At 51.2% G+C, this 14824-nt stretch overlaps 2 protein-coding genes across 5 annotated transcripts in view; one reads left to right on the top strand and one right to left on the bottom strand.

Moving 5' to 3' along the window:
- LOC102694251 (ral guanine nucleotide dissociation stimulator) overlaps window positions 1–5983 on the top strand; it is a 60819-nt gene extending 54836 nt beyond the window's left edge. For 3 of the 4 annotated variants that reach the window (XM_015367213.2, XM_015367214.2, XM_006640753.3), the window contains exons 15-19: window positions 157–358; window positions 1341–1415; window positions 2393–2644; window positions 2819–2933; window positions 3122–5983. In XM_015367213.2, the coding sequence (XP_015222699.2) occupies window positions 157–358; window positions 1341–1415; window positions 2393–2644; window positions 2819–2933; window positions 3122–3297 (820 nt within the window). In that variant the 3' untranslated portion in view covers window positions 3298–5983. The remainder of the gene's footprint in view (window positions 1–156; window positions 359–1340; window positions 1416–2392; window positions 2645–2818; window positions 2934–3121) is intronic. The other variant, XM_015367215.2, reaches the window with a different exon arrangement.
- A 644-nt stretch (window positions 5984–6627) lies between these two features.
- cel.2 (carboxyl ester lipase, tandem duplicate 2) lies at window positions 6628–14744 on the bottom strand. The gene is made up of 11 exons (XM_006640773.3): window positions 14289–14744; window positions 13311–13458; window positions 12766–12885; window positions 12210–12407; window positions 11710–11840; window positions 11486–11593; window positions 10740–10857; window positions 9907–10093; window positions 9279–9482; window positions 8135–8332; window positions 6628–7332 (listed from the first exon to the last, which is right to left on the bottom strand). The coding sequence occupies exons 1-11, from the start codon at window positions 14349–14351 to the stop codon at window positions 7137–7139; spliced, it is 1671 nt and encodes a 556-aa protein (XP_006640836.3). The 5' UTR covers window positions 14352–14744; the 3' UTR covers window positions 6628–7136.
- Window positions 14745–14824: the final 80 nt, after the last annotated feature.

Below are 14824 nucleotides of genomic sequence, written 5' to 3'. Positions count from 1 at the left end.
TGCAAGGCCCAGAAGAAACGGGCAGCGTTGCAGACCGATTGTTGAACTGAACGTGCCTCCGTTCAGACCTCTGTCATACGAGGCAGTGCGTCGGAGCTGTGCCCCTCTGTGTGTCCCTGTGCTGACCCGGCTGTGCTGTGCGTCTGCGTGTTCCAGCCGGCAGCCCGCCAGCGCCGAGGCCAGCAGCAGCGTGGGCAGCTGCCACTCCAAGTCCTTCGAGCAGCTGCGCTACGGGCCCTTCCCGGGGGGGGACGGGGGCGACTCGGTCAGCGTCACCTCCGCCGGCTCCAGCAGCTCGGACGTGGAGGAGATCAACGTCAGCTTCGCCTCCGAGTCCCCGGACTCCCACGAGAAGAAGGTGGGTCAGGGGGCGGGCTGGGGTCGGGGGGGCCGGAGAGCCTCCTGGGTCCCTTTGGCCCCTGGGCTTCAGACTGTGTCTCTGGAGCAAGAGTTTATTTGAACCCAGTGAAGGTCTCTGCTCGAGCCCCAGACAGGCTTCGTTACTAATTGCTACTGTACTCTCCACCTGCAGCACACTAGCAGGGAGCAGACAGATTCCCTGGAACTGGGATCAGTCTGATTGTCAGCCAGCACTCAGGCTGTTCAGCTGCAAGAGCTTCGGCTAAAGCAAAGCTTGCAGAATGCTTTGTCCTGTATTATTATTAGTACTAGTTAGTTTCCCTACTTGTTAATGTGATCCTTAATTTCCGAAGCGGTTGTGCAGTAACGTGCACATCCACCTGCTTGACAGCCTCCCATTTCACAAATCTGTAGCTGTGACTTTCTTCACACGTGAAACGTGGTCGCAGTTACTGAAAGCGTCGGAAGAGCAGTCACCACAGGAAGATGACTGCTCAGACTGGTCAAAATGTCGGGTTTCCTATCCAAGCCCGGCAACGTTTCACGGAAGAGGTACAGAACTGGACTGGAGAAGCCCATTGCATTATTCCTTCTGGAAAGATGACCTAACAGAGAGTTCCCATTCCATGTGTCACAACACTCCCAGGAACTGTTTTTATCCATGTCACGTCACGTGTCCAATACAGAAATCAGTAAGATGTATTTCTGAAGTTACTGAACACAGTGCTCATGCAAACCCCCAATAAGTGACAGATCCTGTGGTGGTGTTGTGAATTTGCACACTGCTGTGTTTCTCACATTTCCTATTTCTCAGATATCTTTTGAGCCCTGAGAAGGGTGTAGATTTTGCCGCGTGGTGGTGGTGATGATGATGATGAAGAAGAAGAATGTGTTTGAGGGGCAGTGCTCAGCCTCACTGTCTGTAGAAACTGTGCTCTGTCAGTGCCTCTCTGCTGACTGCAGTCTTGATTCCTTTGTAGAACGCCACGCCCACAGTAAAACATTCCAATTCGGCCTTAGGCAGGGGATGTGTGCTGGCAGAACCCGTGACCACGGTACTTGACTTTAAAGATTTCTTTCCTCACTCTGTGTGACATTTTCTGTTGCTGTCTCTTGGGGAATGGGGTCGCCATTGTTTGATAATAATAAGAATAATAGAAGAATGTCGTGTGAATATACAGCACTTTTCATGTGCAAGTCAGGTCTTTTGCTCATGCACGCAGTATTGGAGCCATTGTGTCTAAACTGTACACACGTCATTTCACAACATTTTGTCTTTATGTTCCTTTGTATTTCTTTATTTTTGTCTGTCTGTCAAACAGTCGTCCGTCCTGTTCTTCCGATGCCGTTTCACAGTGGCTCCGATTAACTATTTGTTCACCCTGTGTGCCGGGATGAAAGAGCGTGTTTTGTGCTTGCTGGAGGGCCTAATTGCTGTAATTCTGTCCACTCGTAAGACAAAATTTGTGCAGCCTGGGTGATTTCAGCTGAGGGGTTTCTAGAAAATCTGGACTGCTTATTCAAAAGTCTGCACAATCCAATAAAAGATATAAACTCTGCGACTAGAAGAGTCGTTTTTTTAACAGGTGGTTTTACATTCATCCTCTCGGTTAAATTAAACCACAAAAACTAGAAAACTAAGGAAGGTGGACTGCGTTTTCTGTGTGTAAATTGTGCCATCTGTTACCCTCTCTTCTGTTAAATCAAAGTGTTAAAACCACTGTAGCTCAGGACTGGCCTGTTGACCTGTTGATCAGGAATGCTGGTTTTGCCAGGATGAGAAAAGCATGTCTTGCATGCACAGGATCTTTTGAGCCAATGAGTTAGCTGAGCCATGAACACAACTTTTAAAGCCCTTAAATCACCCCAGTTCATGCCAGCATGTCCCTAAAACTCTATTCAAGCTCATTTGACTTGGCTGAGGACGCTCTTGTGCAGAATCACAGCTGCAGTCTCTCCGGAAGCCTCCAGCTGGAGACCAAGCTTCCCTGTGACAAAGCTTTCCTGCTCCTTGTCGCCCCCTGCTGCCCAGTTCTGGGAGTCGACGTCGCTGTCGTCTCTGGACACGTCGGGCATGGGCTCGGGCTCGGGCTCCAGCAGCGCCTCGTCCTCCTCGGTGTCCTCGACCCCCGTGACCGCCTCGCGCTCCCACAAGCGCTCCGTCTCGGGCATCTCCAGCTACTCGTCCCTCTCCCTGCCCCTCTACAACCAGCAGGTGGACGACTGCTGCATCATCCGCGTCAGCCTGGACGTCGACAACGGCAACATGTACAAGAGCATACTGGTGAGTCGCCGGGGGGGACGGGCGGGCGGGGAGGGGAAGAAGCGGCTGCGCTCGAAACCGAGGACGGAGCCTCGTTCGGAATGACGGGGCGGGAGAGCGTTCCTTCTGGAAAGCCATTGAACACGTTTGGCTTTGGACTCCGATGAGCCCGGTGAACATGAATTTGTGCCGCAGGTGACCAGTCAGGATAAGACCCCGGCAGTGATCCGAAAGGCCATGGTGAAACACAACCTGGACCGCGACAGGCCGGAGGACTACGAGCTCCTGCAGAAGATCTCGGAGGAGAAAGGTGGGTCTTCTCTGAGCGAACCAACTCATGAGGAAAGAAAGAGACCAGGAGACAGCCTGGTCCTGATCCTCAGGGCTTCAGACAGTGACACCTATGCCATTAAAAAGTCTATAGCACAGCCTAGACACTAGCGTCCGGGGTAATCACCTCCACCCTGCTCTCATTTCGTTCCTCTCCTTCCCCCATAGAGCTGAAGATCCCCGATAACGCCAACGTCTTCTACGCCATGAACTCCTCGGCCAACTATGACTTCGTCCTGAAGAAACGGGGGTTCCCCAAGGGGAGCAGGCAGAAGCACGTGGCCAGCTCCACCCTGCCGCGCATGAAGCAGAAAGGCCTGAAGATCGCCAAGGGCATCTTCTGAAGGCCCGGCCTCGCGTCGGAGAACCGCCAACAGTATTTCACTCGGGGAGAAAAAACCACAAAGAGGGAATCTCCACAGACTGTGCGATGTGAAAGCGTGGTTCATGGAGTCAGCGGGACGGCGCTGATGGCGCGGGAGCTGGTGTCTTGACAGCCCTGGTGCCAGTGCTGCCGGTTCTCAACGGTCGCCGGGGACGACGACGACGACGACGAAGATCACTGCCCTGTGTGTGGACGTGTTAACTGACGCTTTGTGGCAACCTGCTCCCTGGAGCAGCGCGGGCTGGGACATGAAGGATACGGGGTCTCCCGGAAAGGAGAGCGCCTCCGTTTTCCCGGGATGTGCGAACAAAAAGACGTTTCTCCGCTTTCTCGCGCGAGCTGAAAGAGCGCGGCGTCTGTTTCGGAGGAGAAAGGGTCTGCTGTCCAGACCGTCCTCCGGCCCCTGTGGGGGCAGAGACGCTTTGTGAACCGCAGGGACAGTCAAGCCACTGACGCGTGGCTCCATGAAGACACTTCGGACTCACTTCCTGAGTTTATCAGGAGGGTTTCTCCAACACTAAGAATCTTATTCTTTATATCTAAGCTAAAGAACCACATAACTTCTCATATTTTGGTAGATTTTTACCAAACCCAGCCTAAGAGTATCAGACCCAAAACGGTGAGACAGTTGAGCTTGAAAAGTGGCAAAGATCTTCTAAGCCTTGTATCAATAACCACTACTGCGCCAGACAGGGCAGTACTGACCTTTGACCTGCCAGGGGCCCAGAAACGGAGCAGTCTCCTCTTGGTTCCAAGCTGTTGACAGATACATACTTTATTTCCCAGGACTTTTAACTGCAGATACGAGAGAAAAGAAAGAATATTCCATTTTAAACAGTATCCTTAGTACTTACCAACAAAAAATATGTCTGGGTTGCTTACGTGACGTTAAGCAAGGGCATCATAACAAATCCTTTTTTTTGCTTTTGCTCTTCTCTTCTCCAAGTGGTGCTAACAGATGTTTCGCATCTGACCCAGGACCAGTCGCGTAGGCGCTGTGAAGCCTGCAGGGGTCGCTGTGTTTGCAGAGAGACTGCCCTGTGCTTTCCGATGACGGTTGCGCATGTAGGGAGCGCTGGGGGTCCGGGCGGAGTTCAGTGAGGACAATCCGGAAGGTCTCGTTGGGGGCGCATTTCCCTCCTCCTGCCACTAGAGGGAGCCCTTACGTTCAACAGCTCAGAACAGGACCCGCCCGCAGAAACTCCGGAAGTGTCTGATGGACTTTTCTGTGACCGCCGGACTGGCCGGCGCTCCTCGTGTCTGCACTGGAGGAGAGCGGTCATTTTAGAAACCCCTTCCCCACTGTCTGACAGGAGAGTGACTTGGATTGAGCAGTCGGGGTGAACTTTTGTCTGTGAAGGTCTTTTTTTATTCCCCTGTGTAGCCCTTAACGTTTGGGCTTCTCTTTTCCTGTGGCCCTGGGCGAAGGGCGGCAGCCTGCCTTGTCATCCCTTCAAAAACCAAAACCTCACGGCGGCGCCGGCTCTGAGCAGGGTTGCTGCGGACACCAGGCCAGCAGGCGAGAGAGGAACTGGCTCCGATCCCCGTTTCTGCGTATTTCAGGGGTGATGGAAGAGAGGGAGCAGATGGGGGAGGCGGAGACGAGGCGAGAGGAGGCCAGCCTGAGGTCCGACTGGGGGGGAGACGTGCGGAAACAGTGCCTGACACACGGCGCCCCCTTGTGCTTCTTCACCGCCAGTGCAGGGGAGGGGCAGCGCTGTGTTTATTCTACATGTGCCAAAGAGCAGGGAAGGCTGGGTGGGGAGGAGGGGTGGGGCAGCCATACAGTTCATCTGGGACGCCTGTCCCAGACCGCGATACTGTTCCCCGCCAGAGGGCTGCGACTCTCCAAGCTGCCACCCGAACCGGGCTCCCCAGCCCTACGGCGAGCGCGTCCAGGCGAGAACGCCAACGCAGAGCCCGGCGCACAGGATGGAGATGGAGCGGGCGGCCGAGGACGATCTCCCGTTTGACAGGCACGGCGGCACGGGTTCGATTTTCACCCAGGCGGGGAGGGGTTGGGGCTGACCGGGAAGAGGCCCGAGCAGGTTTCCCCCTCGAGCGGCACTCGGAGGCAGGGCCTGCTCCACGTTTTCTAGCGGAACAGAAGGGGAATCATTCGCCCCTGGAGTTGGTGACGTGTGCGTAGCAGGAGTCTGAGCAGCCGGTACAGTAACCCCCTACTTTAAGAATCCACTGTAATTATCATATTAAGCACAAATGAAAGAAAATGTGAAAGCGTGAGTCATCAGTCCTTAATCAAATGGTTCCTGATAATTGTGAGAAAGTGGGTTCTCTAGCACATAGAGACGGACTGAATTAGTCACGCATTCAAGTGTCAGAATTTTAATAGGAGGGTAATGGATTTAATTCTCACATTCATTGGGAATATAAGCTTAATATATATAGTAGCAGCTGTTGGGCAAGCTTTTTTCAGGCCTCATCAGCAGCTAATTAATGGATTCTTTAAGTAGCAGGTTTTTGCAGATGTGCTACAGTGAGAGCCAACCCCCCGGCTGTTAATAACAGGCTCCTGACGGGGCTGGGGGGGAGACTGCTGTTTGCTCATATTATCTGCCAAAGACGTAGGCAAATATCGTAAGAAAGCGCCGCAGAACATCCCGGCCTCTGGACCCGTGGCACTTCTGGAACGGTTCACCCCTTGGGAAATACTGAAGGAAAACTGGTGCCATGTCTGTCTCTTACTTGAAAACATATGACAAACTTTTTCTAAACAAAAGTCACCTTTTTTCCATTTTCTTTTGTATTTTTTGTACAAGAAAACTGAATACTGAAATTTGTCCTTTGTAACTTGGCTTTTTTTGGCCCCGGCCTTATTTATTGATTTGTACATAGTGTCATTGTGTAGCATTGTACATTTTCTGTTCCTATGAAATTATAAATTAATATATAAATATATGAAGTTTATAATACGGTAAACGTTAGTTCCCAGTTTCTTGTTCATAGCTTTCATTTCTTGTCGATCTGCCTGTGTCTTTTGTATAACGGAACAGCAGCTTGTCCCTTCCTGCAAGCGCTGTTTATTATGTTGGGGGGGGGGAACAGTTAATAAATATCTGCAGTGTGATAAACCTCGTCTCTTTGCTCATGATTGCGAAGCAGACACGCCCGATGGGATCCTTGTTCTGCTGACCAAATGTGAAGGTTTGAAGATGCAGAAAGCAGGTTGATGCTGTGTTTTATTGGAAGACTGATTACAGGCATAGAAACAGTTCAGCAGGGAAAGCAGCAATCCCACCAGCTGAGCAGCAAGAGTCGGACTCGCATATCAAATCTTGAAGAAACTGCTTTCATTTAAGATGGCAAATAGGAAACAGTTCTATACACCAAGAGTTGTGGGTGTCTGTAACAAAACTTTCCAGCTAGGTCGTTAAGGCCCTCTATTCATTTGTTCTAACGTATTAAGAGAAATCAGCAATCTATTCTATGCCAGTACATATACAGCTAACTTTACCATTCATTTTTACGAAAAATATCAAGCATACAAGTGGTAGGGGCGCCGACGGGCGAGTACAGAGAAATGCATTAGTGAGAAGGGCAAAGGTAGAATATTGAACTTCATCCCGTGCCAACACACCACACGCTGTGGCAACTGGAAGACAGGTGGGGAAGGGGACACAGGTGTGGTTAATCGAAGGTGTGGCGCACGTGGATGGGTGTGGGCGGACTGGGAAACGGCACAGTGAGAGGTGGGGGGTGGCTGGGGGCGGGGCTACATTGGCGTGGGGGCGGGGCACAAGGTGAGTGGGAGGGGTTCCCACCGTCACAAGGCGGGGCTCAGTATTCTGCAGTGGAATTGGAAAAGGGGGGAAGACTGTGGTAAGTTGAGGTCCAGTAATGAATGAAGCGAGTCCTCAGCATGGCCTTGATGGAGTTCTGGTTGATCTTGTTGTTGATTTCCAGGTACTTGTGTCCTGTGCTGGTAAACAGTGGCCACTGGGCTGGTACCTTGGACTCTCCTTTGTTGGGGTCACTGCGGGAGAGAGGGATTAATCAGAAGGACTGATCTGGGACTCCCATGGTTTGTGTAGTTCATGATTACGTCCTGTTGAGAGGTACACTTCGGAATACAATTATGGCCTGTAACACGGGGTTTTGGGAACCCAAAGGTGAATTATTTTAAACACTGCCATTTCACTTCTGGCACCATACAACTGCATGGGTTAGTTCAGGTGAAATAATGTTTGACACAGCTCTAAATGTTCCCGTTGTACAACATGGTGAACTGATTGATCTTTCCCTCCTGCACAGCGTCGCCTCTCGGCCTTGTTCCGCTTGCAGATGAAGCCGGGACACGCCCCACTCAGCCACAGGTACGTGCCTCGCTTCCTCATCCACGGGCGGCGGTGCTCCGACGTGTCACAACGAATCGGATCAAAGTGAGTTTAAAGGGGCACAAGGTGATCCAAAAGACATGCTGAAAAATTCTTACCCTTCAAAACGCAGCATTATTAGAGTAATACACCTGGTATCACACCAGATCAACAGGAGGTGATAGTAAATGGTGGGAACATTAGGGATAGTGAATTAATCAGAATTCCAGAAATAATAAACGATCCATCCATTCCCAGGGTCGCGGGGGGGCAGGGAACACTCTGGAGAGGACACCAGTCCATCGCAGATGAAACATTCTGCTTGTTCAGCCCACGGAGGCGAGAGGACATGGAAATTGATCTGGTGTAGAAATGGCCGAGAGCCCGAGGAGCTGTTCCTGGTGGCTCCGGCCTCGTGCTCCATGCAGCTCGGAGAAGGGCCCGGGCCGCAGGGACGCTTACCCTGTCTGGGCGAAGTTGGTCCAGTAGGCGATCATGTAGCCAGAGACGTCGCGGTGGCGGGGGAAATAGGCCAGCGGCGTGGTGAAGGGCTTCCCGAAGACGTACTGGAGATCCTCGGCGTGGTCCGCGCCCATCCATTTGGGGAAGATTGGGATCCGGGAAGGCATGGAGAAGACATAGAAGTAGGTGCGACCGGTCCTGACGCCCCAGGCGAGGGAGAAAGGGAGGGGAAACGGTGAAGTTCAAAGGTCAACCCCGGGAAACAACTGTTTTCATGTCCACCATATTGCATGTAAAATGCGCCAATTACAGTTTTAAGGCAATGAAGGAACAGATATGCTTTATACCGTAGGATGGATTGTTGTACATCTTTCCCAGGAAATCTCTCTCCTCTGGAGAAGGCAGGGAGCTCATAATATGACAAACAGATCTGACTGTGCCAGTTACGATTTTAGGAAAAAAACTGCAAGATTTTAGTGGGAAGTTATTTTTTTAAGGACACAAGGGGGTCTTGAGCCCAAAATCCATGGTTTCCAACTCCCGTCCCTGGAGTTCAGAATCCAGGGGGTTTTAGATCTCTTTAAATTGCCTCCTGCTAAACCGGTCAAGCTGAACTTGAATTGGACCAATGCAACCCTTCTCCCAGGTGAGGAGATGTTTGTAACTAAAGGTCACCCGGAAAATCTGCAGAATTGTTCATTGTCTAATTGAACTCACCACCTATTCCATTGATTATAGGTAACCGTTTCTCTATTTATACATTGATGATATAAAGGCTATTTTTAGACCTAATTATAAGAAGCTACGGGCGAGACAGACAGGTATCTTACAAGAAACGCCTTTAAAATTCATGGTGTGTTTCACGACCATGCGGGCCATTAATGAAATATTAATTGGCTCTGGTCACTTCACATTGCTGGAGGAGTCTGTGGCTCTGAACTTTGACTTAATATGTGCCACAGGGAAAAGTTGAAGTCTATTTAGAAGGTGTAGTTCCCCCTCCAGCTTTGTGAAAGGGCAAAAGCCAATTAATATTCATTGCCACGAGTCCATATCAGTCTATAAATAGATAAGCAGAAAACTGGGGGAAGAATGCTCTGTTATAGCACTGCTGTCATGAGGGTTCGGGGACAGGTGAGCTTACTTGGAATTGTTAGCGTGCAGGTAGAGACCAGACTCTGTGGGCGCAAGGAAGAGGAAGTCGGTCTCCACGTCCACCACCGTCTTCTTGATGGTCTCCTGTGAGGGCGACGGGCCCCAGTTCTGTGTGTACAGCTCGAAGGCGCTCTGGACGGCCTGCTCCCCCTTCTCCCTGGTCAGGCCCCTCAGCAGCCTCTTCAGGTCCTCTCTGCCAGAGACGAATGCCCGCGTAATTCCGACTGACGTCGGCAGCGCTTTGCCATAGCCAGCATTTAAGATGACAGCGTTTTTAATTCGGGAACCATTATTGACCTTAACTCCACCCAGCCCGAAAGCAATGGATGGCTTTCAGGAACGTGTTCGAATCATGTGTTCTTGCGTGCAGAGGGGCTTGCAAGAGAATTTGCACAGATTGGAAGGAGCAACCTTTTTTGTTTCTCAAGCTTGTGGGTGCCTGGCCAAGACACCAGCTGAGAAGACCCTGGCCAACAAACACCTCCCCCATTTTGGCAATATTACCGCCTCCTAGAGTTCCCCAACCACAGTCGGCCAGCCAGAATGATCCGGGTTCGAACAGCCTATGTCTGGACCCCAGGGGTCAGGCATCCCCTCGAGGGAGAGTCTTCACTCACGGGTTGGTGGTCTCCTTGGCCCTGTTGATGGAGGGGACGTCTAAGCCAGCGAACAGGTGCCCATCCATGTTGTTGATGCCGGCGATGTAGTCGATGTCGGCGGCGTTGTGGAACAGGTTGCCAGGGTCGTCGGGAATGAAGTCACCGTCGACAACAGGAGAGAGGCCCAGGTTCCACACCACGGGGTCTGTGGGCACAGCACAGGTCTCGTTCACACGGGCGCCGCAGAGCCCAGCCCGCCTGGGAGTGCACCACGGCCAGCTCTGGAACCAGTGAGGGCTGGATCCTCTGATCCAGATGATGCCGGTTCGAGCAGTGACACGGAACGTGTTATAAATCCAGCTGGATCTTGTTCGTCTACCCTGGGACCAAAGGCACGCATGGGTCTGGTTTGATCGGGTTCTCAGGACACGAGGAGAGCTGCACCCCTAGAGCAGGCAGATCTCACCTCTGTTTCTTTGCAGCTCAAAACATGACCCAATGTTAATGGTCCCCTTGGCTACTCACACAGTTTTGGAAATACAGCTATTTTTCATTCTTGAACCCACATGCATACAGACTGAGCATAAAAAGAAACATCATTTTATTTTTGCTTTATATTTTAGATAGGGATTTTGGTGTCGTTTTCATGAACGTATGATTAGGACTCCGTTAAGAAAACCACCACTCTCTTGCCATCAGTAAACCTGGTGCTATAAAAAAGATTGTCCTTTACCTGACAGCAGCTTAGCAGATTCGTTGCAGTTGTGAGCGATCGGTTTTTGCCTGAGGCTCAGCATATATTTAAACACACGAAGGAGGTACTTCTCCTTGTTATGCGCAGCCTCGCTTACCGGTGGAGCCGAAAAGCATGAGGTCCCCAGCCAGGGTGACGGCCACAGGGTCTGTGATCTTCAAGCAGCCCATGAGCCGCGCGGTGTCGTCGGTGGGGCAGCCCACCTTCTCCGCGATCTGCGGGACAGCAGCGTGCACGGTCAGGCCCGGCGATCGGTGGCCCAGAGGGCGGGACACTAGGTCCTCCCTCGCGCACTGATGTCCTCAGGGGCTGCTCGGATCTGGGTGGCACAATCGCCCCTCCTGAGGAAACCGCCCTGCTCTCAAAAGCCTTGGCGCCTGTTTTTCGCACACAGTTCAAAACCAGCAAATTAAACTCTATCGCTGAACGCTGAGGAACCGGACTCCATAAACCCGGAGCAGGGTAAAATCACAGCCCTGCCCCCTCCTTCCTTGTGTTGCCATAAAGAGCAGAACCAAAGACACCCATTCTGTGGAAAAGTTATGTGAACAATCTTACCAGGAGGATTCAATACATTGGGTAAGTCAAACTATCATGGCATTACTATCGTAGAAATACATAAGGCCAAATGTCTTTTGCAGGGGACTCAGAAGCTCAGGAGCTCTTACTGGGCATGTGATGCCAAAGAGTTGGAAAATCTAATGTGAGTTGGAAGGAAACCAAATTCTGAATTGGTCCCGCAAACTAAAATTATCCACGATCACCAGAAGAACATCATCGACTCCTTGGGGAATTTTAAAAGTTCCCAAAAAGCCGGTGGGTTTGTTAAGGTGGAAAACAGACCTTCTTGGCCCAGTACAGGGCGTTCCTGTTGAGAGCCCAGGGGCTGAGCGCCATTCCGCTCTGCGAGATGGCTCTCCGGATCAGTCCCTTGTTGTACGGAGACAGGATCTGCAGGAACAGCCACAGACAGCCAGGGTTCACACCACACGCTACAGGAGCACGAAGGAGAGGAGCTGAGCTCAAAGCCAGGCGGAGAAACAGGGTGGCGACGGGCCCTTGCGCACCTGGAAGTTGACGCTGGCGGACCCTGCCGACTCTCCGAAGATGGTGATGTTGTCGGGGTCTCCGCCGAACGCTTTGATGTTCCTGTGCACCCAGGCGATGGCGGCGTGCTGGTCCCGCAGCCCGTAATTCCCTGGAGTTCAGGAAAACACACTCGCGAGCCGGGCCAAAGCACACCCTCCACCACCAGAGTGAACTCCACAGAATTCTACAAGCAGGGATTAGGAATTCCATAATTCGAGCTGTAAAAAGAAGAGCTGTCAGGACGAGCGAAGGGAAAGGGACAAGTGATTACAGGCATCACCTTTAGTGCTGCGTGTTTTGGAACTCTTTCACTGGCCCTCTACCGCCTCAGCTGTTTCTCTCAGCCAGCGTCCTGTGTTTGGATTGGCTGTGCGGGCTCTTGGCGTCTATTCCAGTGACCTTGAAGGTGGTGACTGACTGGGACTCAGGCCTCAGTCCCCCAGAGTCCCCCCACGCCCTCGTCTCCAGTGACACCTACCAGGTCCGTTGGCGTCGCCAGTGCTGAGGAAGCCCAGCGTTCCCACGCGGTAGTTGGCGGTAACCACAATGACTTTGCCGCGGTCTGCGATTTCCTCGCCGCTGTACAGGTAGTTCTCCAGGAAGTTGGCTCCCTGGCTCCCCCCCACCAGGAAGGCCCCCCCGTAGATGTACACCATGACTGGCAGGCCAGTGGACACTGTGGTGGAACAGAGCACAGGGTGTCAGTCTCAATCTGGTCTACCTAACACCCCCCTTTATTTCACTGGTGAAGACTTGTGTTCCCTTGATCCTAGTGGTGGTGCTGAGGTTCAATGATGGTGCTGTTCAGTGGTGGTGCTGGGGTTCAATGATGGTGCTGTTCAGTGGTGGTGCTGGGGTTCAATGATGGTGCTGTTCAGTGGTGGTGCTGAGGTTCAGTGGTGGCTGTAAAGCTCTCTGAGATTCTTCAGGATTGGAGCTACTACTGTGTGGCTGTTGCCTTTACCCATGGGTACACTCCGCAGTTACCCTCAGTCAAATCAATGTGCTGTAGATGCTCTAGTGGGGATCAGTACCTTTAGAGCCCTGAGGGACCCAGATGTTCAGGTAGAGACAGTCCTCGCTGCCCCGAGTGCTGCTCTGGGTGAGTGTAATCTGGAGACACCTCTTCCGAAACTCAGTGGCCTTCAGCACTCCTGCAGGACAGAAGGCAGGAACAATAACCATTATAACAAGCAGCAGGAAAAGGACCTTCTGCATTTAACCAACACTGTGCAAAACGGAGAACTAGTAATCCAGCCATGTATGAGTAGAGCATATTCCCCATCTTCAATATTTTATCTGTAATTGCTTTCCCACAAGAATAGTCCAGTCTTATTTATAACTGAACCTTCGCTTCCTTTTCATCCAATAGCACAGGAAGTGAAGTGCTCAGTGGAATACACAGTTAATAAGTGGCAGATCAGGGGCTTGACTAAATCAGCTCCCGGTAACAAGCAGTTTTCAATAACTACTAAATGAGGCCAAAGGGAGTTGGGCAGTCACTGAGGGGCTGCTTATTTTTGTGGTTTTGCTGGCATTTCTCAGAACTCCATATTTCCTGGCGTGTTGGGGACTTTACCTGACCACCCTGGGTGAGGTTTAGGATTCTCGAATCGGCCTGGCCGGTCAGCAAAGGGAATCCCCTTGAAGATATCCATGGATCTGAAGAGGCCTTTCCGCTTGTGTGTGCCTTCCACCATTCCTCCTTCTGTGTAGACCACACCGAGCTGCAGATATACAAACACACACCGAGCTGCAGATATACAAACACACACCGAGCTGCAGACACACACACAGACACACACACACCGAGCTGCAGATACACACACACCGAGCTGCAGATACACACACTCAGACACACACATTGCTGCACTCAGCATCTGACATCTTAGAAATATGGAAATATTTCAGGAGTAAAGCTTTAATGCCAGTTCAAGTACTTGTGGTCATGAACAGCATCTACAAGTGTCCAAATGGTATTTGTGTATATATACCTGCACAGACAGGATTTTTTTAGAAAATTAGCCAATGAATCAAACCTATTGATCAGCAGCTCAGAGACAACAGCTGATGCAACTCTGAAATCCCACTGCCCAGCCTCAGCTGAAAGGAGTAAGGCTCTCGGGATCTGAAGTGTCTCCAACACTGCGGGCTGCTGCAGCGCTCGAGATTAGACTAGCTGTCAGCAGCCTGATCTCTTCAGACAGCTAACTCACCGTGTCGATTTACCACTCTTCTAGTAAGTTCTTGAATGCAGCTTTGCGTGATACTGAAGTTTCTTCGCTTTAAATTCATCTTTAGACGCACGATAAACTCTTTGCCTTCAGCTGAGCTGTTAGGTATCCTAGCTTCTCTCCTGCATTGAGAGTCCAGCTGTCAGGGCAGAACAACTGATTCCTGCCCTTAAAGAACTTGAAACACATGGCACCCAGTGGACAGCCAATAGACAATAGTAATTTGTGCACACAACTTGAAACATGACGCTCAGAAGGACAGATTTTCTTCTCCTGGTTTCAAAGTGCCCTGGCTGTAGCTCATTCGCCACGACCTGACTTACAGTGGCTGCTGAAGCACATCCCACACACAGGGCGAAAGCCAGCAGTGTCCCCCACGAGCCCATCTTCAGTCTGCTCCTGGCAGGGAATGGGTCCCCTCAGTGTGCAGGTGTATTTATACACACGTGTGGGCATGGCTATTCACTCTCTCTGCTGTTGAATATCAATCTGTTCTCATAAAAAAACCAGAGGCCATCTACGGCCTTTATTTGTACATTCCTAAATCACCCGTCGGTAATCCCCCATGACACTATCACCTTTAAGGGGAGGGCCTGGAACTGACCAACAGCTCCTGCCAGTGCCTTCCCCAAATTCACCCGGCTGATGCAATAGCTGACCTTCACTTCACGACTGGAAAAAATGGGAAAAGAAAGGTTGTTGTTGTAATATTTTCCAAAAGATACCAGTATTGATTTTGGCAGCATGTAACAGTTTAGGAAACAGGACACCTTGTAGTAGATTTCTTTGGGGGGGGATTCCAGGCTTGGTTTCGGTCACCCTCCTTCATGACAGGCCCTCTGCTCTTACTCAACCGAGA

Source organism: Lepisosteus oculatus, chromosome 24 (assembly GCF_040954835.1).
Source record: "Lepisosteus oculatus isolate fLepOcu1 chromosome 24, fLepOcu1.hap2, whole genome shotgun sequence".
In the NCBI taxonomy this organism is placed as follows: domain Eukaryota; kingdom Metazoa; phylum Chordata; class Actinopteri; order Semionotiformes; family Lepisosteidae; genus Lepisosteus; species Lepisosteus oculatus.
Note: the sequence above shows the minus strand (reverse complement) of the source record. Positions and strands in the feature narration are given on the sequence as shown.

Excerpts from the sequence above, each read along its gene's own strand:
- cel.2 (XM_006640773.3), bottom strand. The coding sequence starts at position 14,351 with ATGGGCTCGTGGGGGACACTGCTGGCTTTCGCCCTGTGTGTGGGATGT. Across the intron at positions 11,841-12,209 it reads TGGCGACGCCAACGGACCTG|GGAATTACGGGCTGCGGGAC; the intron begins GTAGGTGTCACT and ends CCTGAACTCCAG. Across the intron at positions 10,094-10,739 it reads CATGCTTTTCGGCTCCACCG|ACCCCGTGGTGTGGAACCTG; the intron begins GTAAGCGAGGCT and ends CTGTGCCCACAG.